The 25108-nt window shown below is 38.6% G+C and overlaps 1 protein-coding gene across 4 annotated transcripts in view; it reads left to right on the top strand.

The window, feature by feature from the left end:
- WDR49 (WD repeat domain 49) overlaps positions 1-25108 on the top strand; it is a 167279-nt gene that overhangs the window by 54458 nt on the left and 87713 nt on the right. For all 4 annotated transcript variants that reach the window (XM_086318126.1, XM_086318105.1, XM_086318115.1 and 1 more), the window contains 2 exons: positions 2812-2979; positions 5501-5649. In XM_086318126.1, coding sequence (XP_086174252.1) covers positions 2812-2979; positions 5501-5649 — 317 coding nt within the window. The remainder of the gene's footprint in view (positions 1-2811; positions 2980-5500; positions 5650-25108) is intronic.

The following is a 25108-nucleotide window of genomic DNA, read 5'->3' as shown; positions in this document are numbered from 1 at the left end:
GGAGTGTATAGACATTCCCTTCTCCAGGGGATCTTTCCAACCTAGGGATTGAACCTGGGTCTCCTGCACTGCAGGTGAATTCTTTACTGTCTGAGCCACCAGGGAATGGTTTAATTCTCTAGAGTATAGAAGGAGAGCCTTGCTCTTAGTAATGTATTCTGCTGCTGCTGCTGCTAAGTTGCTTCAGTCATGTCCGACTCTGTGCGACCCCATAGATGACAGCCCACCAGGCTCTCCTGTCCCTGGGATTCTCCAGGCAAGAGTACTGGAGTGGGGTGCCATTACCTTCTCCAAGTAATGTATTCTAGTGTCTTGCTACTCAAAGTGTGATCATCACCAAAGAGCATCACCAGCCACAACTGGGGATTGTTAGAAATGCAGCATCTTAGATTTTCTGAATGAATATCTGCGTTTTAACACCAGTTTCTAGGTGACTGTTTTGCTTATTACAATATGAGAAGCCCTGTTCCAGTGGTCAAGAGGTCAGGTCTGAATTTGTACTCTGACTCTGCCAAATGCTAGTTGTCCTGAGCCTGGATCTTTAATATAGTATGCTATATAACATTAAACCAAACTTAGAGGCTAAATGCTTGGGCTCCAGTCCAGAGTTTGACAACAATCAGTTGTTGACTTTTGCCAAATACTTGAATCTGCACAGGTGTCTATTTTTCAGTCTGTAAAATAAAGAAGTAGATAAGTCCTCTTTCAGTCCTGAATTCTGGAGTTTACCTTTTGTTTCCCACCCATGTGTTTTGTTACTGCTCAGACTGTAAAGAAATGCAATGTGAGAGACCTGGGTTGGATCCCTGGGTTGGGAAGATGCCTTGGAGGAGGGCGTGGCAACCCCCTCCAGGATTCTTACCTGGAGAATCCCATGGACAGAGGAGCCTGTCAGGCTACATTCCACAGGGTCTCAAAGAGTCGAACACGACTGAAGCAACTTAGCACACACAAAGCACAACCATGTTAAGACATATATTTCATAGTGAAATAGCTATGAAATATGTTAAATTAAGCTATTCACATGTCAATTGCAGTTGTTTTAGTTGCTAAGTTGTGTCTAAGTTAGCTCTTCCCTTTTAGTTTATTAAGCGTATTGTATTAAGTGTATAATGTATAATAAGTGTATTATTAAGTGTATTGAGCTACAGTTCTGCCTCTCAGAATACTTGCCTTTACTAATTTGGAAATATATATATATTCATATATATGTATGCATATATGTATACATACATTTATATAAAGCAAATTAAATTCTTCCAACCAAAATAGTAGGACTGTTTCCAAGTTAGTTACTAGTAAGTTAGCTTGCCATTTCCAGCACAGCCAACAATACAAATACTGTGGCTCTCACGCGGAGAAAGAACTTTTAAAATAATCTTAAAATGAGAGAGGACATAAGACTCCTGTGTTGCAGAAAAAAGGACTTCATTATTCACAGCACAGCAACCCCCATAAGTATCAGCATATTCATGTCAGTTCCCCTTGACACTCAGGTCTCACAGAGGCAAAGCAGAGAGTTGCAGATGAATGCCTGCACAGTGGGTTATGTTATAGGAAAAGAACCCTGAGCTTATAGAATCTGAATCTTCTGCAGTGGGCAGGATGCATGCTGTCTTTGGCTCCAGAGTTATTTTTGGTAGTAAATTTGTCTATCGTTTGCTGCAGAAAAAGAGGCAAATATGAGACTGCCATGTCTCATATTCTAAGGTGTTTTCTATGCAAACACTCTTGACAAGATAGTGAGGAACAGTGCAGTCAAGGATTAGTTTAATAAGAAGTGCAAGAATTCTAGTGATCCCTGAGAATTGTATTACAAGAGTGTTAGCTCTTGATGCTGGATAATAAACAGATCAGAAACATTTTCAAGAGCCGTTCTATTAAAACAACTTGTCTTAAGTTGTACGGAGTTACAACATCCCTCTTGGTGTGAGGCAGAAATTTGGGTTTGAGATCAAATTGGAAATCTTTCACCTTGGGGCACAAATATATTGTCTCAGCCAAATGTGAAAGAAAACTGTCATCTAACCATGGAGGGAATAGTGGTGAGAAGTTTGTGGCAGAGCAGCTGTGTCTTTTGGAGCCTGTGAGTCTATAGGAACTCACAGGTCTTTCTGACAAAAGACAACAGAATCATTCTTCTTGCTTGTGGGGTTTTGCTGCTCATCTAGTGTATCCTTGCCTGGACAATCCCATGGGCAGTGAAGCCTGGCGGGTTGCAGTCTGTGGGGTCGCAGAGTCGGACGTGACTAAACACGCATGGTCCTCTCATACTCCTATTACTAGATCATCAAGAACAGGAAAACTGCCAATCGACTTAGATTTCTAGCTGTGAATCTTGGCAGAGCTTCAAGTCCTGGCCACCCCACTCTCAAACATTCTAGACCAGTCAAAACATAAGTAAACCAATGGTTTGGGCATGAGCTGGACCTTGAGAGTAGCAGATGTTTGCTCAACTCCTGTTCGCCTACTTTAGACCCAGGAAGAAGAACCCAGCATTTTAGCCAGTTACTTATATCTCCAGAATCCCATGTAATTATTGATTCATATTGTTTCCTGTCATGTGTTCTAATTAAAATTTTTTAAGCTATCCTTGAGGTGGAAGAAAAGTCTGATTGCAGATTTTTTGGTAAGTTTTTACTCTAAGTTTTTTGGTGGGAGAAGCGGTTAGTGAGGTGTTTTCTAAGTATCAGGTTGTATCATCATAATATGAGTTTAATTTTTAACCTCATGTATTAAAATAATACTGTTCTCCCTGTGTCTTGTGAGAAATCAACTAAAGATTTTTTTTTTTCTTTTTTCTTTGCTCAGTTACTTACAATGCATCTTTAGATGCTATTATTTCCAGTACAACCAGCAATACAAATACCGTGGTACTGGCCTGGAGAGAGAAATCTAAAAAGCATCTTAAAATGACATCCTTCAACATTGCCCAGGGCATTCATGGTTTTGATTACCACTCTCAGCTCAATTTAATTGGTATGTAAAATAAATCACGATAACTATGAGAGACTCCTGAATAGTTTGCTATGCATATTTGCATGCATGGGGCCTCTTCACCTTGTTGCTTTTATTGCCAGAGAGACCAGCTTGAGTAGCTCACATTTTATTACCTGAGAATGTCTGATAATGATGCATTAAGATGTGCAGCATATATGAACTACATTGGGGTGAAAATATGAGAAAGTGCTCCAATTCTTTAATGAGCCTTTTGCTCAGCATTGGTGGGGAATGTAAAATGACATAGAGAAAGAAGACTATTTGTGCAGTATCTGCCTTCTGCCATCTTCTTAGCATAACCAAATGCTCAACCCAAACAATGGAGAAAGAAATGGCAACCCCCTCCAGTATTCTTGCCTGGAGAATCCCATGGACAGAGGAGCCTGGCAGGCCACACTGTATGGGGTTACAAGCAGTTGGACATGGCCGAGTGACTATCACTCACTCACTCTACCCAAATACATCATTTTCTTTGTTCATGTACACACACACACACACATACACTCACTAGAGAAATGTAAAATGTAGAACATTTTCTAATCACCTTTCAGAATATAACTTCTGATGCTTTTTGAAAATTTTCAAACTTGCCCTTTAGCATACTAAAGGAATTTTCTTTAAGTAAATTTTTATTGGAGTACATTTGCTTTACAATATTGTGTTAGTTTCTGCTGTATAGCAAAATGAATTATCTATAACATATAGATATATCCCCTCTTCTTTGGATTTCCTTCCCATTTAGGTCACCACAGAGCATTGAGTCAAGTTCTCTCTGCTATGCAGTAGGTTCTCAGCTATCTATCTTACACAAACTAGTGTATATATGTCATTCCCAACCTCCCAGTTCATTCCACACTCCCCTTCCCCACTTGCTGTCCATACATTTGTTCTCTACATCTGTGTCTCTATTTGTACTTTGCAAATGGGTTCATCCATACCATTTTTCTAGAGTCCACATATGTGTTAATATACACAATATACATTTTTTCTTTTTGACTTACTCTACTCTGTATGATAGCCTCTAGGTCCATCCACATCTCTGCAAAAGGCACAATTTCATTCCTTTTATGGCTGAGAAATATTCCAATGTATATATGTGCCACATCTTTATCCACTCCTCTGTTGAAGGACATTTAGAGGAGAGCTCTTTTTTATATGTAAATTTTAGCTGAGGAAATAAGCAATAAAGATTTTCAGGTGTTGTCTATTTAAATAAATTTTAGGCATTTTGAAAGCTGATAATTTGATTTATATGATATTAGTTCAAATATGAAAAGTGAGGTGTTATTCTAAACATTGATAGGGTAGTTACAGAGAATGAATACACATGGCCTACAGAATGGGTCTTATTGACCCTCTTTCAAAAGCTGTCATTTATATAAAGAGTATTGATATCAGCTAAGGGGCTGAATCTCTAAAATTCCCAACAATCATAGCTGCCATTCATGATAAAAGAGACTGACTTTGAAGTCAGAGATAGGCGAACAGCAAACTTTCAAGGAGGATTGTAGATTTATTACAGAAAGCTGGACGAGTTAGTGAATTGGGCTTAAAAGGACTCAAATATCAACCAGTGCCTTGGTTCATTATTATTTCAGCCCCTTTGTATTGATCTCTAACATATACCTGGCCCACTGCTGGAATTACATGTTACTGTATGCAGTAATACTCAGGGTAAAATTTATCACTTACTAATTTCCTACTATGGAGTAAAGACTTGAAACAAAAGTACATTCAGTTCCTCTTATTTCTGTAACCCTGGGCTATTAATCCAAATAGGGGTCTGACATTTATGGCAACTCCATAAATGCGAATAGATTCAGCTCTTCAGTTAGCCCTAAAAATGGGAACAGCAGAGAGGGCTCCGCTGAATTTCCTCAGAACTGAAGAAGCACAGGCACCGTGCTCCCAGTTTCTGATGCACGCCCTGAATATAATTAATTTGTATTTTTTTAAAAGCCTTATTCTTTCAATAGAGCAAGTCAAACATATATTTCTGCTGCTCATTTGCTTACAAATTCTTGATTATTTACATGACAGTGAAAAATAATTGATTTCCTTATAGTTTTTCATTAATTTGGAAACTTTAAATATTGTTTTAGTTCTCTCTTACTCCTGGGATAACTTTAATGTGATCTGCATTCCTAGGCTGTGCAGGCTGGAGAGGGAAACACTGGGACCGGGAGGAAGAACTTTCTGTCCTCCTGCTTGGGCTGCTGGCACCTTTTTAGGAAACTGTTGTCCTTTTACCCCGTGCAGACCCATCTCCCCTACACCTTCCATTTCAACTACTTCCAGTGTTAGAACTCATGCCCTATTAGCCTGGACTGTTGCACAATGATAGAATTTTCCTTCCTTCAAAACAAAGGTGTGTTAATGCTGAGAAGGCTTTTATCAGCCTATGGTGATATAGTATGTGATATACTCATTTCAAAAAGAAAGTGTTGTGGGGTATTCCTATTACTAAAAACATTTTTTTTTTCTTTCTAATTCTGATTAGCAACTGCTGGCATTGACAATAAAGTTTGCCTTTGGAACCCCTATGTTGTCTCTAAGCCAGTTGGTGTCCTTTGGGGTCACTCAGCCAGTGTGATAGCTGTCCAGTTCTTTGCTGCAAGAAAACAACTTTTCAGCTTCTCCAGAGATAAAGTAAGTAACAGTGTACATTCAGTTTATTTAGTTCTGCCTCCCCACTTCCTACCCAAATCTATCTTTGGTTTGAAATTCCTCTTAGAGATGGTATAGATTTTTAAAATATAGTGACTTACTACTATGGTTTGGAAATCTATATTTTAAAAAAAGATATTGATGATAATTTAGGATCGTCCTGGGCAACTGGATGAGTTATTTCATTAAAAATTTTTTTCAAACCATGTGCTCATAAATTAAATCCTTATTAATGAGCTTTCGATGGGTTGTTTTAAAAGTTTCCAAAGTATTCATTAACCCAATAAAAAAAAAACAGAAATGGGAATGATAAATGTTACTTTGATAAGATATGGATGAATAGGATCACAGATGTAGGAAATGGACTTGTGGACACAGTGGGGGTCGGAGAGGATGGGAAGAATGGAGAGTGGCATTGACGTACATGCACTACCATGTGTGAAATAGATAGCTAGTTGGTGCTCCTGGTAAAGAACCCACCTGCCAATGCAGGGTCAGGAAGATCCCACTGAGGAGGGTACTGCAACCCACTCCAGTATTCTTGCCTGGAGAATCCCATAGAGAGAGGAGCCTGGCCGGCTGCAGTCTATAGTGTCGCACAGAGTTGGACACGACTGAAGAGACAGCATGCGTGCAGTGGGAAGCTGGTGTAAAACACATATGTCCTCTGTGATGACCTAGAAGGGTGGGATGGAAGGGTGGGAGGGAGACTCAAGAGGGAAAGGACATGTGTATATATGTATATAGCTGATTCACATTCGTGTACAGCAGAAACTAACACAACACTGCAAAGCAATTACATTCAAATTAAAAAATATGGAATAGACACAATCAACCAGTGTTGCTTTGCTATTGAAGAGTCTCATAAGTTAAAAATCAAAGTTAATCTGCAGGATATTACATTAAGAAATTTCAGTTAAATATGTCTGTCCATTCTATTTGATGACATTGATACATATTCTATATAGGGTGGAAAAAACATTGTACCAGAATCAGATAGTCCGGGTTATACCTTGACCACATTATTTACTACTCATATCTCCCAGGTAAATTTCTTATCTCTAATAATCTAGTCATTTGTTCCCCTGTAAAACTTCTGTTTTACATAATGCCTGACATAGATCCAGTAAACACGTGATAGATTTCAAGAAACCTGATTGTGAGAACACGGATAGGCTATACACTTATTGGGGACAGCCCTTGAGAGTTTTTCAGTGACTCGGACTTTTAACTTTATTCGGAAGTGATACACATATTTGTGAAAATTGAATAGAATATAATAGAAATTCACCTCAACTCCTTAGCCTCACCTTATGAATAAAGGGAAACAATGGAAACAGTGAGAGATTTTATTTTGGGGGGCTCCAAAATCACTGCAGATGGTGAAAGCTGCCATGAAATTAAAAGGTGCTTGCTCCTTGGAAGAAAAGATATGACCAATCTAGACAGCATATTAAAAAGCAGAGACATTACTTTGACAACAAAGGTCCGTCTAGTCAAAGCCATGGTTTTTCCAGTAGTCATGTATGGATGTAAGAGTTGAACTATAAAGAAAGCTGAGGGCGTTTTTGAACCGTGGTGTTAGAGAAGATGCTTGAGAGTCCCTTGGACTGCAAGGAGATCCAACCAGTCTGTCATTAAGGAAATCAGTCTTGACTATTCATTGGAAGGGCTGATGCTGAAGCTGAAGCTCCAATATTTTGGACACCTGATGCGAGAAGCTGACTCATTTGAAAAGACCCTGATGCTGGGAAAGATTGAAGGCAAGAGGAGAAGGGAATGACATAAGATGACATAGTTGGGTGGCATCACCGACTCAATGGACATGAGTTTGAGCAAGATCTGGGTGTTGATGATGGACAGGGAGGCCTGGCATGCTGCAGCCCATGGGGTCACAAAGAGTTGGACATGACTGAGCGACTGAACTGAACTGATACATAAGTCCTGCCAAACTTGCTTATTTTAGTATATTATGTATCAGACTGTAAATCTCCTTCACCACTGAACTACCAATTCCAGTTGATTCTGCCATCAAATATATTCATCAACTTCACCTCTCTCTCAGCTGCCACAGCTCTAATCCAAAATCTCATCTTCTTTTGAATTATCTCACCCAAACCATGGCAAATTTTTCCTAACATGTCTTTCTTCTTGCAGATGGGTCTCATTTCAATCTGGCCTCCATCCTGCTAATTCAGTGGTTTGTAAGAAAAATTCTTCAACAGCTTCTCTTACCCTCATTCTAAATGTCAGCACTAAAATTCTTAAGCTTTTCTATAAAACTCATCCCCAGACCAGGCCCAGCTCACTTCCTGCTTTTCTCTTCTGTTCATTCGGTGTTGCAGCCATATCACGCTTTGTTCCCACCATGCTGCATCATGATTCTGCTGCATGCCTGCTCTCTGTCTTCAGGTCCCTCTCCTCCATGCTCGACTGGCAAAAGCCTATTTATCCGTGAAGTTTCAGACTTTTTTGGAGTCTTTCATGGAGACCTAGGTGTTTGTTTCTCTGCACTCCCACACACCTGTGTCCCTTCTTAGAGCATGTGTCTTGTTGTACTGAAGTTGTTAGTTTGCTGTCTTAAGCTGGGTCGTATCTTTTCAGCTTGTGTGTTGGCATCAGTCATAGTGCTTTGCACCTCGCAGCATTTGTTCAGTGGTTATTTGTTGACAGTTTAAAGTGAAGACATATTACTGTGAATATCAAGTCACAAAGAAACTCAGAATGAAAACTCTTCTGATGCCTTAGTCTTATTTAGTTGTTCTATTTCCTAACGTCTTTTAGCTCTAACTCCTATTATTGAATTTCACACAATCTGACAAGTATACTTGAAGATTGTATATGTATATTGTGTCTTTCACTAGATTTTGAGTGCTTAAAGGCAAAGATTATTTGCTGAATTCATTTCTTTGAATTTTTTTTGTTGATGTGTATTGTGGTTGTTTATTTAGTCGCTAAGTCGTGTCTGACTCTGTGACCCTGTATACTATAGCCTGCCAGTCTCCTCTGTCCATGGGATTTCCCAGGCAACAATACTGGTGGGGTTGCCATTTTCTTCTCCAGGGCATCTTCCTGACCCAGGGATCGAATCTGTCTCCTGCATTTGCAGGTGGATTCTTTACCACTGAACCATGAGGGAAGCCCACCATACACATAGTAGGTCCTTAATAAATCTTAGTTAAGGAAGTAAATCTTTATCAGAGCTAAGTATGAAGGAAATAACAGATATTTTATCATTATAGAATTCCCTGAAAGGTGGTATACCTTTAGAAGCAAGTGGAAAAAAATGTTCTTAGAGTCAGAATTAATTGCATATAGCTATCATCAATGTTAAGACTGCCTGGTCTCTTTAAAGGCAATTTTATCATCCTATTTTTGCTTTGACTTTTAAATCATTATGGTGTAATAAAGCTTGTCATGCTGTCTTTCACATTAGTCTAAATCCATTTCACTTCGATAAATGCATAATAATCTTAGCCTGTATGTCTTCACAATAAACAACAGGTTTTCAGCTACCAGGTTAATCTTTGGCTTTATTGTCATAAAATTCTTCTGTATATTTTATAGGACTAGGGTTAATTTAGGGAATGGGGAAAATGAAAGAAAGCATTCTTTTTTCAAAAAGTCTTTGATTGAACCATATTTATGCCTATGAATTGCTAATTAGAGGATTTTCAAATCAAAGCAATTTAGATCTAAATAACTTCCTCCAATAATGACCTGAGACTTCAATTGTTTTTTTTGGAAAACTGCAGTACTGTGCTTTCCAATGATGATTAAACAATAAATTTATCTGTAGAATTTAATATTATACTAAGCAATAGTCCAATTGCATTTTGTTTCTGAGCCCTAAATTGTCTCATAAAATGGTAATCACTGATTGATGGCACGGCCCTGCTGGGAACCAATAACTTGGTCATTTAAAGGAGAAATCACCATGGGAAGTAAAAGGATTTTCAAAGCCTCTGGGAAATACCTCTGCTGGGGGTTGACATTCCAACCAGGAAATCTGATTAGGCTTTTCTATTGCTCCTAACTCCTCTCTTAGGCTGCTCATCCTGAATTGGCCACCAGAATCAGATCAGTTTGTAACTTAATATTTTGTTTGAGGTTTTGATTTTTTCCAGAGTGTGGTTTCTATACTGTGGTCCCACGGTTGGGAAGGAAAATACAAAGGCTCTTGTGCTGGTGACTAGTTCTTACCTGTCTGTCTTCCTTTCTCTCCTGCATACCATTTCTCCTCAAATTTCCTCCATCCATCTAGAGACAAAGCCGGTTTCATTTTGTTTAAATTGTACAAGTAAACAGATTAATGATCTTTTGTAGAAATTGCAAACGAAGAAGCAAGTTGAAAAGAAGTAAATATTCCTTTTCTTCACCCTCTTAAAATCAATTCCTCTTCCAAGAAATAGCTATTATTAACACTTGATCTGTATAGTCTCACATTTTTATCATATACTTACATATTATAGTATTGATATATTACATTTTAATATGTGGTGGTGTCATAATTTGTCATTTATGTACCATCTTATGTGTGTATACAAATTCAAAGTACTATTTATTATTACTTTTATATAAATGGCATCACATGATATATATTTTTCTGCCGCTTCCTTTTCCCTAAACAATATCTCTTGCAGATCTTTCATTATGAGTGTACATATACCTGATTTTTTTTCCTGCTGCATAATAATTCATAGAATGGATGGTCAACCTTAATTATTCAATCGCATGTTGATTATAAGAGATATCGTGTCTATGACACCTACACACACATGCACATACACATCTTTAAGACCACATAAGTTGATTTCTTTGTGATGTGTTCCTGGAGATGAATTTCTAGAAATGATGCTATTGGGCCAACAGGGATTCAATTCTTAAAGAATAATTTAGATCCAGAATTTGTGTCAATTGGTATATTCATCAGAGGTGTGTAAAGGTGTAAAGGTATTTGTTTCCCTGCACTCTTGGTAATGATGTGTGTGTGTGTGTGTGTGTGTTGTGTGCTCAGTCATGTCTGACTCGTTGAGACTCCATGGACTGTAGCCCTCCAGGCTCCTTTTTCCAAGGAATTTTTCAGGCAAGAACACCGGAGTGGATAGCCATTTCCTACTCCAAGGGATCCTCCTGAGCCAGGGATCGAACCCTCACCTCTTGTATCTCCAGCATTGGCAAGTGGATTCTTTACCACTCTGCCATGTGAGAAGATCCTTTGGTAATGACAGATACCATTAATGTGCTCATTCTTTTGTGAATCTAATGGACAAAAAATTAGAATGAATTTCTTCAATTATTTACTGACCATTTCTATTTCTATTTTTTATGGTGCATTATCTGATCATGTTCTTTATTTTTTTTCATGATTTTAAAAACTTTATTTATTTTTAGTCGGAGGATAATTGCTTTAAAATGTTGGATTGGTTTCTGTCTTACATCAACATGAATCAGCCGTAGGTATACATATGTCCCCTGTCTCTTGAACCTACCACCTCCCACCCCATCCCACCCCTTTAGGTTGTCATTGAACACCAACTTGACTTCCTGTGTCACATAGCAAATTCCCACTGGCTATTTGTTTTACACATGGTAAGGTATGTATTTCAGTGCTGCTCTCTTAATTCATCCTATCCCCTCCTTCTCCCACTGTGTCCACAAGTCTGTTCTCTATGTCTGTGTCTCTTTTGCTGCCCTTTAAATTCTTTTATCTTATTAACTGAACTCAGGACTATACTATCAGCAGTTGTAGTTTGGAAAATAAATTGATTATCCCTTATTATATATGATGCAAGTATTTCGCCTCTGTCAAGCATACTGCTTTTAACCTTGCTCATGTGAGTGTTAAAAAATTATTGTATTTATTTATGTATTGCTGTGCTGGATCTTCGTTGCTACCTGCAGGCTTTCTCAGTTTTCAGTGTGAGGGCCTCTTACTGCAATGGCTCCTCTTGTTACAGAGCGCAGGCTCTAGAGTGCTCAGGCTTCAGTAGTTGTGGCACATGGGCTCAGTGGTTGTGGTGTAAGAGCTTAGCTGTTCTTCCACACGTGGGGTCTTCCCAGGCCGGGGATTGAACCAGTGTCCCCTGCATTGCAAGGTGGATTCTTAACCACAGGATCACCAGGAAAGACCTGTTTATGTGATTTTTAACATTCAAAAGTTTTGTTTTTGCAAAACTGAGTCTAAGAAATGATTTTCTTTATGGCTCTGGATTTTGTATCTAGCTTAAGAATGTGTTCCACACATCATATTTATAGAGGTGTTCTCCTTTGGTTTCAGCTAATACTTTTTATATTGCTGGGTTTTTTTGCATTTAATTTTGCAGTTTATTTTTATGTAAATTTTTTGTTCTACAAATGGGTATCCAGGAGGTTTTTGAATAATTGTTTTGAATAATTTGTTCCCTGGTGGCTCAGATAGTAAAGAGTCTGCCTGCAGTGTGGGAGACCCCAGTTCGATCCTTGGGTCCAGAAAATCCCCTGGAGAAGGACATGGCAACCCATTCCAGTATTCTTGCCTGGAAAATCCCATGGATGGAGGAGCCTGGCACGCTACAGTCCATGAGGTCAAAAAGAGTCCGACATGACTGAGTGACTTTACTTTCACTCACTGGTTTCAAATTCCATTGTTATTATTTGAATTTCCATGTATACATGAATTTGTTCTTGGATGCTTTATTCTTTCCATTAGTCTGTCTTTTCTTGCATGCATATATCACCGTTTTAACCAGCATAGTTTTTTTATATGTTGTGATACCTGGCAGAGAAATTCCTACTTCTGTTTTTCTATTTTAATTTTAACAACCCCCTGGCATTCCAATCCCAAAGAAAGGCAATGCCAAAGAATGCTCAAACTACTGCACAACTGCACTCATCTCACACGCTAGTAAAGTAATGTTCAAAATTCTCCAAGCCAGGCTTCAACAATACATGAACCATGAACTTCCAGATGTTCAAGCTGGTTTTAGAAAAGGCAGAGGAACCAAAGATCAAATTGCCAACATCCTCTGGATCATCAAAACAGCAAGCGTTCCAGAAAAATATCTATTTCTGCTTTATTGACTATGCCAAAGCCTTTGACTGTGTGGATCACAATAAACTGTGGAAAACTCTTCAAGAGATGGGAATACCAGACTGCCTGACCTGCCTCTTGAGAAACCTGTATGCAGGTCAGGAAGCAACAGTTAGAACTGGACATGGAACGACAGACTGGTTCCAAATAGGAAAAGGAGTACGTCAAGGCTGTATATTGTCACTGTGCTTATTTAACTTATCTGCATCATGAGTACATCATGGGAAACGCTGGACTGGAAGAAGCACAAGCTGGAATCACGATTGCTGGGAGAAATATCAATCACCTCAGACATGCAGATGACACCACCCTTATTGCAGAAAGTGAAGAAGAACTAAAGAACCTCTTGATGAAAGTGAAAGATGGGAGTGAAAAAGTTGGCCTAAAGCTCAGCATTCAGAAAAACTAAGATCATGGCATCTGGTCCCATTACTTCATGGCAAATAGATGGGGAAACAGTGGAAAGAGGGGCTGACTTTATGTTTTTGGGCTCCAAAATCACTACAGATGGTGATTTCAGCCATGTAATTAAAAGATGCTTACTCCTTGGAAGGAAAGTTATGATCAACCTAGATAGCATATTGAAAAGCAGAGACATTACTTTGTCAACAAAGGTCTGTCTAGTCCAGGCTATGGTTTTTCCAGTAGTTATGTACAGACATGAGAGTTGGACTATAAAGAAAGCTGAGTGCTGAAGAATTGATGCTTTTGAACTGTGGTGTTGGAGAAGACTCTTGAGAGTCCCTTGGACTGCAAGGAGATCCAACTAGTCCATTCTAAAGGAGATCAGTCCTGGGGGTTCATTGGAAGGACTGATGTTGAAACTGAAACTCCAATACTTTGGCTACCTCATGCGACGGGCTGATTCATTTGAAAAGACCCTAATGCTGGGAAAGATTGAGGGCAGGGGGAGAAGGGGACTACAGGATGAGATGGTTGGATGGTATCACTGACCCAATATAAATGAGTTTGGGTAAACTCTGGGAGTTGGTGATGGACAGGGAGGCCTGGAGTGCTGTGGTTCATGGGGTCGCAAAGAGTTGGACACAACTGAGCGACTGAACTGAACTGAACTGAACTGGCATTTTATCTTTCTAAGTAAATGTTAGGATCAGTATTCATGTTCCATGAAAAACTACAGTAATTTTTGAATTGGATTTCCCTTGATTTTGAACATGACATCGTTAAAATACTGAGAATACATATTCTGTATTGTACTTATTGATTCTTTTAATGGTCTTTCCAGAAAAATTGTACACTAAGTTTCCATTCCTTGTTGAGGTTTTTCCTCCACATTTCAGAAGGCATTTTGTCATATTCTTGACTTTTATGGGGGTGTTTATAATGGGATGTGCCCACTTTCTATATAACCTATGCATTTAGTTTTTAAATGTAACAATTTTTTTTCTAAAACATTTTTTGACTGCCTGTTAATTGTATATACTCTTTTGTTGTTTGCTCATTTGGGGGATTTTGACTTTTAGCTCTTTAATTTCATTTTAATTACTGCATTTTCTTATCAGATAATTTTAATACCTGGAGTCATTGGAGAACCAAATTTGATATTTGCTATTCAGGTGATTCTCCCACATGGTGACATGTTTCCTTTTTATGTCTGGTTATCCTTTATTGTTACCTCATTTTTGGTTGTTGCTAAACTATAGACATTCTGAAGAATGAAATTGAAAATGCTTTCCTCCAGAGAAGATTTGTGTTTGTTTCTGCAATATGGAAGTAAAGAAAGCTATTGTCCTGAGGCTACTGCATTTCCTTTTTCTTTGTCCCTTTAATTGAGCAATCTTGCTTCAGTGCCTCCGTTGTCCTGCTGGTCCAAGGCTTAGGATCCTGGTTATAGTCTCTTCATGTATGCATACTGTTCACTGTCTCCATATTAAGTTTGCTTCTTATACCTCTTTCTTCTTTTGGACCTGTGGAGATTGTTTTCAATCCCTGAAGATCCAGCAAGGCGACAGAAATTGTGTTTTAGTCATAGCTGTTTTTCTTTGAAGCAGGAAAGCCCTCTACAAAAACCTAGTCTGCAGTGATACTTGAACCAGAGTTCCCTTATTTTAGTTGGTTTTCATTTACTTTCTTCAAAAAAGGTTGTTAGTATAACTATTGAGCTTAAAAAAAGAAAGAAGTTTAAAGTGTTTATGTTTACTTTGTGAAATAAAAAAGAGAGAGTAATCTTTAAAACACCAAGTTTGAAAATTTCTGTTTAAAGCCTGGGAAAAAAAACCTGGTTATGTTTTTCAGTGTTATGTGAGTAATGATAATAGCCAAAAAATCAATTTAACTGAAGTTTTAAAATCCCCAAGTGAATTTTGTTCCGGAAAAAAAAAAAAAAAAGCATGGTGTTAGTTAAATTTATTGCCGAACTTGAACTGGGAAATTAGTGAGATTTTTTTCAAAACAATTCATAGTGTTAAGAAGCATTTTGACTTTTTCAAGGTCAGTGATAGAATACCAAACAGACACACAATAGAAATCTGTGTCTTAGAGCTGTATGTCTTCTCTCATTTTTATTGAAAAGGATGAAAAAAAAAAAGATGATAATGGCTATGGTAACAATTTAAGGGTGAATAGCACAACAGATTTTAATTTCCAACTAATATCTTAAATTAGATCTCATCCTGGGGGGAAAAAATGGCAAAAATATTTCTTAAAAGAAGATCTGTTATATGAGTTAAAGATAAAAACACTAACTGAGGTGTTCAGTAGAATACATTTGCTAGCATATATCATGTCAAACAAAATTGCCTCTAAACATTCACTGATTATGCCTTTGTGGATTATCCCAAGGCTGAAATTCTAAATAAATAGACTTGTTAATACATAAAGGTATATTCAGAAGAGCCAATGCCCTCAGTTCCTGTTATCCTATTATCTGCAAGTAGGCTATCCATTTTTGTGGATTATCCTGGAGAGCTGAGCTGCTGCACTGCTGTCTTCAAAATCCCCTAGTGCTATATTCTCTCTCTGTCTCTCTTTCTTATTGTCATTTTATATCTATGCCCTGCAGGATGGCAGGACTTAGTAGCAAATGTTTGATGCAGTCAAACAAGTCTCATTTAGATACAGTTGTCTGTCTTCTACTTTTTTCTCATTTTTCTATCATTATTAGGAAACTTTACAGCTTTTCCCCCAACCGCTTTGAATAAAATTTGAACATGTTGCTAATATGTAAATAATACTGGTTTGGTTTTAAAAAGTGCACTGAAAACAGATTCTATATCCATCCATACATCTATTTGTGCATCCAACCTTCCCACTTAATAAGTTACCCACTTAATAAATCTAATATTTATAGGATAAAAAAAGTTTTATTTATTTATTTATTATAGTTGTATTAGGCTTCCCCAATGGCTTGGCAATAAAGAATCCACCTGCAAAGCCCAAGCCACAGGAGATGCGGATTCCATCCCTAGGTCAGGAAGATGCACTGGAGGAGAGCATGGAAATCCATTCCTGTATTCTTGCCTGGGAAATCCCATGGACAGAGGAGCCTGGTGGGCTTAGGTCCATGGGGTTGCAAACATTATAGTTTTGTTATGCCTGTGTGAAATGATTCTGCCCATCTCTAGCAGGGACAAGAAAGAAATTCCTCAGTAAAATTAGACTACATTTCTTTAACCCAATTTTCACAATACCCTTTCTTGAAACTGCTTCCATTTTGTTATTTTGGAACCTATAGATAATGGATCGAGCAATTTCAGTACATTCCAAAAAAAAATGGTAGAATTTCAAAGCTGGCAGGAGCCCATTCTGTATAAAGATGAGGAAATGGAAAGGTAATATAATACACCTAAACGGACAGACCTGAGTAGTATTAAAATGAGGATCAGCGTGTCTGGAGTCTCCATCTTTGATTTCTAGTGCTGGTTATGATTTGTACTGGGTTTGCTTTCATAATCCTGCATTATCAAGTGGTAGCAAGATAAAGATTAAGTAGAAAGATGTCTTCATCATTATGTGAAAAGCTAAATTCTGTCTTGATATATAATCACAAGCTTGGATATTTATTCCTCCTAATACTATAAAAATGGAGATGAAATAAAGAGCCGTGCATAAATCATTTCAAGGACTAGACTTAGTAAGTTTGTGTTTGGACAAGCATCACAAGTTCTCAGGTATCGTGATGAAAATAGAAGGTACAGTTTAGATGAGAATTTATGGAAAATATAAATTAAAAAATAATCATTTATCCAATGATAATTTTTAAGTCTGGATGTTTGTCCAGTTCTTTATTTTACCTACTAAGAATAAAGGAAACATCTCTAAGATATTTGGAATGGAAAATGATATTAAATATACTCCTTTCTGAAATGTGGCATAACCCTCTTCCAGAAGTCAACATGAACATAAAAAAGAGGAAAATGAAGAATTCTCAATAATAAATAGTTATTTAAGTGATATTTTGCAAAGAAAATAGAATTAATGTGAGATATTTTTCATGATTAAAGAGATATAGGCTGATTAGGGGAGCACAGTTATCTGGCTTTTAAAGCCAAGTCACATGATATTACTTATTTAACTTATATGCAGAGTACATCATGAGACACGCTGGGCTGCAGGAAGCACAAGCTGGAATCAAGATTGCCAGGAGAAATATCAATAACCACAGATATGCAGATGACACCACCCTTATGGCAGATAGTGAACAGGAACTAAAAAGCGTCTTGATGAAGGTGAAAGAGGAGAGTGAAAAAGTTGGCTTAAAGCTTAACATTCAGAAAACAAAGATCATGGCATCTGGTCCCATCACTTCATGGCAAATAGATGGGAAAACAGTGGAAATAGTGTCAGACTTTATTTTTTGGGGCTCCAAAATCACTGCAGATGGTGACTGCAGCCATGAAATTAAAAGACGCTTACTCCTTGGAAGGAAAGTTATGACCAACCTAGACAGCATATTAAAAAGCAGAGACATTACTTTGTCAACAAAGGTCTGTCTAGTCCAGGCTATGGTTTTTCCAGTAGTTATGTACAGATATGAGAGTTGGACTATAAAGAAAGCTGAGTGCTGAAGAATTGATGCTTTTGAACTGTGGTGTTGGAGAAGACTCTTGAGAGTCCCTTGGACTGCAAGGAGATCCAATCAGTCCATCCTAAAGGAGATCAGTCTTGGGGGTTCAATGGAAGGACTGATGTTGAAGCTGAAACTTCAATACTTAGGCCACCTCATGCAAAAAGCCAACTCATTTGAAAAGACCCTAATGCTGGGAAAGATTGAGGGCAGGAGGAGGAGGGGACGACAGAGGATGAGATGGTTGGATGCCACCACCGACTCGATGGACATGGGTTTGGGTGGACTCCGGAAGTTGGTGATGGACAGGGAGGCCTGGTGTGCTTCGATTCATGGGGTCCCAAAGAGTCGGACACAACTGAGCGACTGAACTGATCTGAACTGAAAGCCAAGGCAAATGATATTACTGATTAAGCTGAGAGAAAGAGACCTTAAAAGCAAGTTGAAAAGCTAAAGTATAATACAGTGGAAATACTTGGGAAATTAAAGAAACCTCATGCTTGAGCCCCATCCTCAGAGAGTCTGATTTAATTGGTTTTGGAAAAGGGCCCAAACATGAGCATTTTCTCAAACACCATTGGTATTTTTAGTGTCAAGATTAATAATCACTATCATAGATTATGTAAGTATAGGAAAAAATGAAAATCATATGGGAAGTCACATGCCATGACATTATTTCTGGGAGAACTGAAACACTGTTGCAATGGAGTATTACTCTGCCATTAAAAAGAATACATTTGAATCAGTTCTAATGAGGTGGATGAAACTGGAGCCTATTATACAGAGTGAAATAATCCAGAAAGAAAAACACCAATACAGTATAATAACGCATATATATGGAATTTAGAAAGATGGTAATGATAACCCTGTATGTGAGACAGCAAAAGAGACACAGATATATAGAACAGTCTTTTGGACTCTGTGGGAGAGGGCAAGGGTGGGATGATTTGGGAGAATGGCATTGAAACATGTATACTATCATGTGTGAAATGAATCGCCAGTCCAGGTTTGATGCATGATACAGGATGTTAGAGGCTGGTGCACTGGGATGACCCAGCGGGATGGGATGGGGAGGGAGGTGGGACAGGGGCTCAGGATGGGGAACACATGTACACCCGTGGCGGATTCATGTCAAGGTATTGCAAAACCAATACAATATTGTAAAGTAATTAGCCTCCAATTAAAATAAATTAATTAAAAAAAAAGAAACACTGTGTTGTACATTGATGACACTATATAAATGTTGTTGGCTTTGATTCTTAGCAGAAAGAAAAATTAGATAGTTAAAGATGGAAGGGAACTTAGTAGGATCACTAATTATGAGAATTAAGCGTTCTTCAAGGGAAGGAGGGAAAGAAGAAAAGTAAAAATTAATTTTAAGAAAAATTAATAAAGATACACACTATGATTTTTAAAAAGCACCTCTAGTTTTGATTGCTGATAGCAGGAACTCACCTGTCATAGAGTAGAGGTTCACTCATCTATTTTTAATTTTTCATTTAATTAAATGTGACTAAATGTCAACAAAATATTAAAGTCAATATAAATGATTTGAACAACATGTGGAAAATGATTCTGGGGAAATTATAATCCATTAATATTGTTGGGTTATCTTGCCCCATATTGTTTTTCTAAAATGAAGTTAATTCTCCTGAAATAAAGTTAATTTCAGCTTTTTTAGGAACAAATTCATACCAAACAAGACAGGATTTTGAACAATGGGGATATAACTATTTTAAGTTATATGAGAGTTTGAGAGTGATATAGATGTGTTTAATCTTGTGACTCTAACATTCAAAATAATAACTTATCAATCCTATTATATTTAGAACACTTTGAAATATATTTGAAAGTCTTAGTTCTTACAGGATTTATAGTTTTGAAGATAAACATTTGCCTCAGAGTTGCCAGAAAGTTTTAAATAAAAATTATAAGGTTTAAGAATTAGAATGAGTTGTTTAATAAAAATATTCTTGTCAAGAAAACCCAGTGTAGTTTTATAAACATATAGTCTTGGGGTTAGAAGGGTTGGTAATGCTTTTTATCTGGGAGGGTTTGACTATGTCAGTTTAAGTTTGTTACAAGCGTTAGTACATGGATACATTACCCAATACATCAGTTCAGTTCAGTTCAGTCACTCAGTCATGTACGACTCTTTGCTACCCCTTGAATCACAGCACACCAGGCCTTCCTATCCATCACCAACTCCCGGAGTTTGCCCAAACTCATGTCCATTGAGTCAATGATGTCATCTAACCATCTCATCCTCTGTCATCCCCTTATCCTCCTGCCTTCAATCTTTCCCAGCATCAGGATCTTTTCAAATGAGTCAGCTCTTCACATCAGGTGGCCAAAATATTGGGGTTTCAGCTTCAACATCACTCCTTCCATTGAACACCCAGGACTGATTTCCTTTAGGATGGACTGGTTGGATCTCCTTGCAGTCCAAGGGACTCTCAAGAGTCTTCTCCAACACCACGGTTTAAAAGCATCAATTTTTCGGCACTCAGCTTTCTTTATAGTCCAACTCTCACATCCATACATGACCACTGGAAGAACCATAGCCTTGACCAGATGGACTTTTGTTGACAAAGTAATGTCTCTGCTTTTGAATATGCTATCTAGGTTGGTCATATATTTTCTTCCAAGGAGTAAGAGTCTTTTAATTTCATGGCAGCTGTCACCTTCTGCAGTGATTTTGGAGCCCCCCAAAATAAAGTTTGACACTGTTTCCACTGTCTCCCTATCTATTTGCCATGAAGTAATGGGACAGGATGCCATGATCCGGTTTACCCCAAGCATACTCATTTCTGCAAGATTTTTGAAAAATCCTCATAACATTTTCTTGTGAATTAGATGAGATCTGCAATTGGGTAAATAACCATGTAGAAGTTGAGGCAAGCTTTGTTTATGGAAGTGTTATATTTTTCGACTTATCCTAGCTAATATTTTTCATCAGTGAGCTGGATAAAAACATAGTTATTAGATGAACCACAGCCTTCAGAAAATTAAGAAAATATCTATTTACTATTTACAGTATTCCATGGGATGTGTGGACAAATCAGGGAGGAGTTATCAATATAATATAATTAGGATTCAAAACTGTATTCTTATACTTTGAACCTAGAAAAATCCTAACTTTAGCTTACAACATCAGATTTTTGAAGGTAGAATATTAGATGTTTGCCTTGTTTATTCATGGGAATAAGATTTAGAGTTTTACTCAGTCAGGACCTCAAGGTAAGGGCGATGCATATTGGAATGGCTTATTCAGCTAATGTAAAAATAGAGTTTTTAAAGAAGTCACAGTGTCTGTAACAGTGGTTAGAACACACTTGAAATATTGGCTCAGTTCTGGGGACTCTAAGGTGTTCATGCTATATATTGGTGAGTAGAGATATACTGTCTTCTATTGATGGTACATTAAACATTGTGTAAATATATTATTTTAAAGTGTACAACACTAGGACTTCCCTGGTGACTCAGTGGTAAAGAATCCACCTGCCAGTGCAGGAGCCACAGGAGACAAGGGTTTGATCCCTGGGTGGGGAAGCTCCCCTGGAAGAGGGAATGGCAACCCACTCCAGTAGTCTTGCCTGGAGACTGGAGGAGCCTGGCAGGCTACAGTCCATGGGGTCACAAAGAATCAGACACAACTGAAGCAACTTAACACACACACAATGTTTAGGACTAAAAAATACAATGTTTAGATTGGGGCAAGGGGATGAGAAAGGGAGAATAGGAGTGTAAGTAAGTATTTCTTTCAGAAGAGAGTGTTATTCGATGTACAATTAATATATGCTATATTCACACAGGCACACATGCATGCACACCCACACAAACAGCTATTATTTGGTGTTATGGAGAAAACCATAACTCAGAAACAGTTAAAGAAGGTTGTCTCTGAGATGGGGGTGGGGGGGATGGGGACTTGGGATTGAGAGGGATGAATTGATTAAAAAAAAAAAAACATTTTAATGCTATTGGATTTTACACAATGGACATATCTTATTACATTTTTTAGAAAAAGTTATCAAGGCCTGGATGACCAACCTCCCTGGAGAGAAAGTGAAAAAAAAAAAAAAAAGACGAAGTGAGAGAATCAAGAGTGGGATCTACAAATGATGCTATGATTTAGAAGGAACTGGGGGTCATCTACCCTGGACAAGAGCTGTATGAAGAGACTTATGTAGATGTAGGGAAAGAGAGTAGAAATGTAAGAGATGTAGGGAAAAGAGAAGTAGGGGAAGAGAAGGAAGGCTTTGGCTTATCATAGTGCTATAGGAATTCCTATCCCATGGGATCCCAGGATCTGCATGGGAGACTCGTGTATCTATGTATCCAAAGAAATTCTATGGAATATTGTGCTCATATATGAATATGTGCATTTAAGAGGAGGGGATGCACCATCGTTTTCAACTGATTTTTTTCCCCCAAAGGAGTATAAGATTTAAAATAGGTTAAAACTACAGGGTCACTTGCCTTATGGAGTAATAAACACTTGTGTAAAGAGGCCATCTTTTATAGATAATTTAGAAATAATTCTCACACTGGATAAAGCACACTAGTTTATTTGAAAGAAACTTTTTCTGCTCTAAGGTTCTAATATTTATATAATAAAAAGGAATAAAATACATTTATAATAAAACATTTATTGGGCACTTGCTACATATAGCTCATCATGCCAAATGCTTGACATGGGCTCTCATTCAATCTTTATAGGGTCAGATTACATAGGTACCAGGCTTCCCTGATAGCACAGTTGGTAAAGAATTGCCTGCAATGCAGGAGACTCTGGGTCGATTCCTGGGTCAGGAAGATCCACTGGAGAAGGGATAGGCTACCCACTCCAGTATTCTTGGGCTTCCCTCAGCTGGCTAGGGGGTGGCTCAGCTGGTAAAGAATCTGACTGTAATGTGGGAGACCTGGGTTTGATCCCTGGATTGGGAAGATCCCTGGAGAAGGGAATGGCTACCCACTCCAGTATTCTGGCCTGTAGAATTCCAAGGACTGTATAGTCCATGGGGTTGCAAAGAATCGGACATGACTGATTGACATTCCCTTTCACTTTTCAGGTAGGTATCACATCAAAAACTCAGAGAGACAAAGAAACTTACTAGAGTTCACTCTGCAGTAAGGGACAGAGCTAAGATGACAGCTGAAGAAGTCTGGCCCTAGAACTGGCCTGAAGCCCCCTTTGGAAGGGTTTTTCCCTCTCATTCTGACTTGCCCTCACTGAAAGAATTAGTCGCTCAGTCATGTCTGACTCTTTCCAACTGTATGGACTGTAGCTCGCCGGCTGCTCTGTCCATGGAATTCTCCAGGCAAGAATACTGGAGTAGGTAGCCATTCTCCAGGGGATCTTCCCCACCCAGGTGTTGAACCAGGGTTTCCTGCATTGCAGCCAAATTCTTTACCCTCTGAGCAACCAGGAAAGCCTGATTCTCCCTCACTGCACTGTGTTAATTCTACTCCATGACTGACAGTGGCAACACTGGCATCTGCAGAGCTCCTCTTCCCATTTCCTTCAGTGCTTGTCCACATGTGTGGCATTTTGGTGCCTTAATTGTCTGTGTTATCTGAACTTGATTTCCTTTAATGGACTTCCCTGGTGACTCAGACAGTAAAGAATTTTGTTTCACAAAAAATACATATATTATCTACCTAGCTAGCTATTATCTATTCTTCTATCTATATAGAGAAAGAGATTGTATTCATTTTCTTTTGCTACTTTGACAGATAACCACAAACTCAATGGTTTGCAACGGCACACCTTTTATGTTTTGTAGGTTAGAATTGTAGCCTGGTTCTCAATGGACTAAAATCAAGGTACTCACAGGGCTGTCTTCTTTTCTGGAGGCACTGGAGGAGAATTTGTTTCCTTGCCTTTCCCAACTCCCTTGGTTCATAGCCCCTATTGTCCATCCTCCAAGCCAGGAACACTGGTGGTGGTTTTAATTGCCGAGTCGTGTCCGACTCTTGCGGCCCCATGGACTGTAGCCTGCCAAGGCTCTTCTATCCATGGGATTCTCCAGGCAAGAATACTGCAGTGATTTGCCACTTCCTTCTCTGGGGGATCTTCCCAACCAAGGAATCAAATCCCAGTCATCTGCATTGCAGGCGGATTCTTTACTGACTGAGCTACCAGGGAAGCCCTAGGCAGAGTTTATCTTACATTCTGTAACTTTAATCTCCCTGCGGTTATATTGTTGTTTAGCCACTTCAGTTCAGTTCAGTTCAGTCACTCAGTTGTGTCTGACTCTTTGTGACCCCGTGGGCTGCAGCACGCCAGGCCTCCCTGTCCATCACCAACTCCCAGAGTTGACTCAAACTCATGTCCATTGAGTTGGTGATGCCATCCAACCATTTCATCCTCTGTCGTCCCCTTCTCCTCCTGCCCTCAATCTTTCCCAGAATCAGGGTCTTTTCAAATGAGTCAGTTCTTCACATCAGGTAGCCAAAGTATTTGAGTTTCAGCTTCAACATCAGTCCTTTCAATGAATATTCAGGACTGATTTCCTTTAAGGTGGACTGGTTGGATCTCCTTGCAGTCCAAGGGACTCTGAAGAGTCTTCTCCAACACCACAGTTCAAAAGCATCAATTCTTCGGCACTCAGCCTTCTTCACAGTCCAACTCTCACATCTATACATGACTACTGGAAAAACCATAGCCTTGACTAGATGGACCTTTGTTGGCAAAGTAATGTCTCTGCTTTTTAATATGCTGTCTAGGTTGGTCATAACTTTTCTTCCAAGGAGTAAACATCCTTTTATTTCATGGCTGCAATCACCATCTGCAGTGATTTTGGAGCCCACCAAAATAAAGTCTGACACTGTTTCCTCATCTATTTGTCATGAAGTGATGGGATCAGATGCCATGATCTCAGTTTTCTGAATGTTGAGCCTTAAGCCAACTTTTTCACTCTCTTCTTTCACTTTAATCAAAAGGCTCTTTAGTTCTTCTTCACTTTCTGAAATAAGGGCAATCTGTCTGCCCTTCTCCATCAGAGGGCAGACAGACTAAAAACCACAATCACAGAAAATTAACAATCTAATCACATGGACCACAGCCTTGTCTAACTCAGTGAAACTAAGCCACGCCGTGTAGGGCCACACAAGATGGATGGGTCATGGTGGAGAGTTCTGACAAAATGTGGTCCACTGGAGAAGGGAATGGCAAACCACTTCAGTATTCCTGCCTTGAGAACCCCATGGACAGTATGAAAAGGCAAAAAGATAGGACACTGAAAGATGAACTCCCCAGGTTGGTATGTGCCCAATATGCTACTGGAGATCAGTATAGAAATAACTCCAGAAAGAATGAAGAGACGGAGCCAAAGCAA

This window comes from Bos grunniens, chromosome 1 (assembly GCF_055505025.1).
Source record: "Bos grunniens cultivar Pamir isolate PY7600 chromosome 1, Bosgru_T2T1.0, whole genome shotgun sequence".
NCBI classification, from domain to species: domain Eukaryota; kingdom Metazoa; phylum Chordata; class Mammalia; order Artiodactyla; family Bovidae; genus Bos; species Bos grunniens.
The sequence above is the reverse complement of the archived record's forward strand: the minus strand, read 5'-3'. Positions and strand labels throughout refer to the sequence as shown.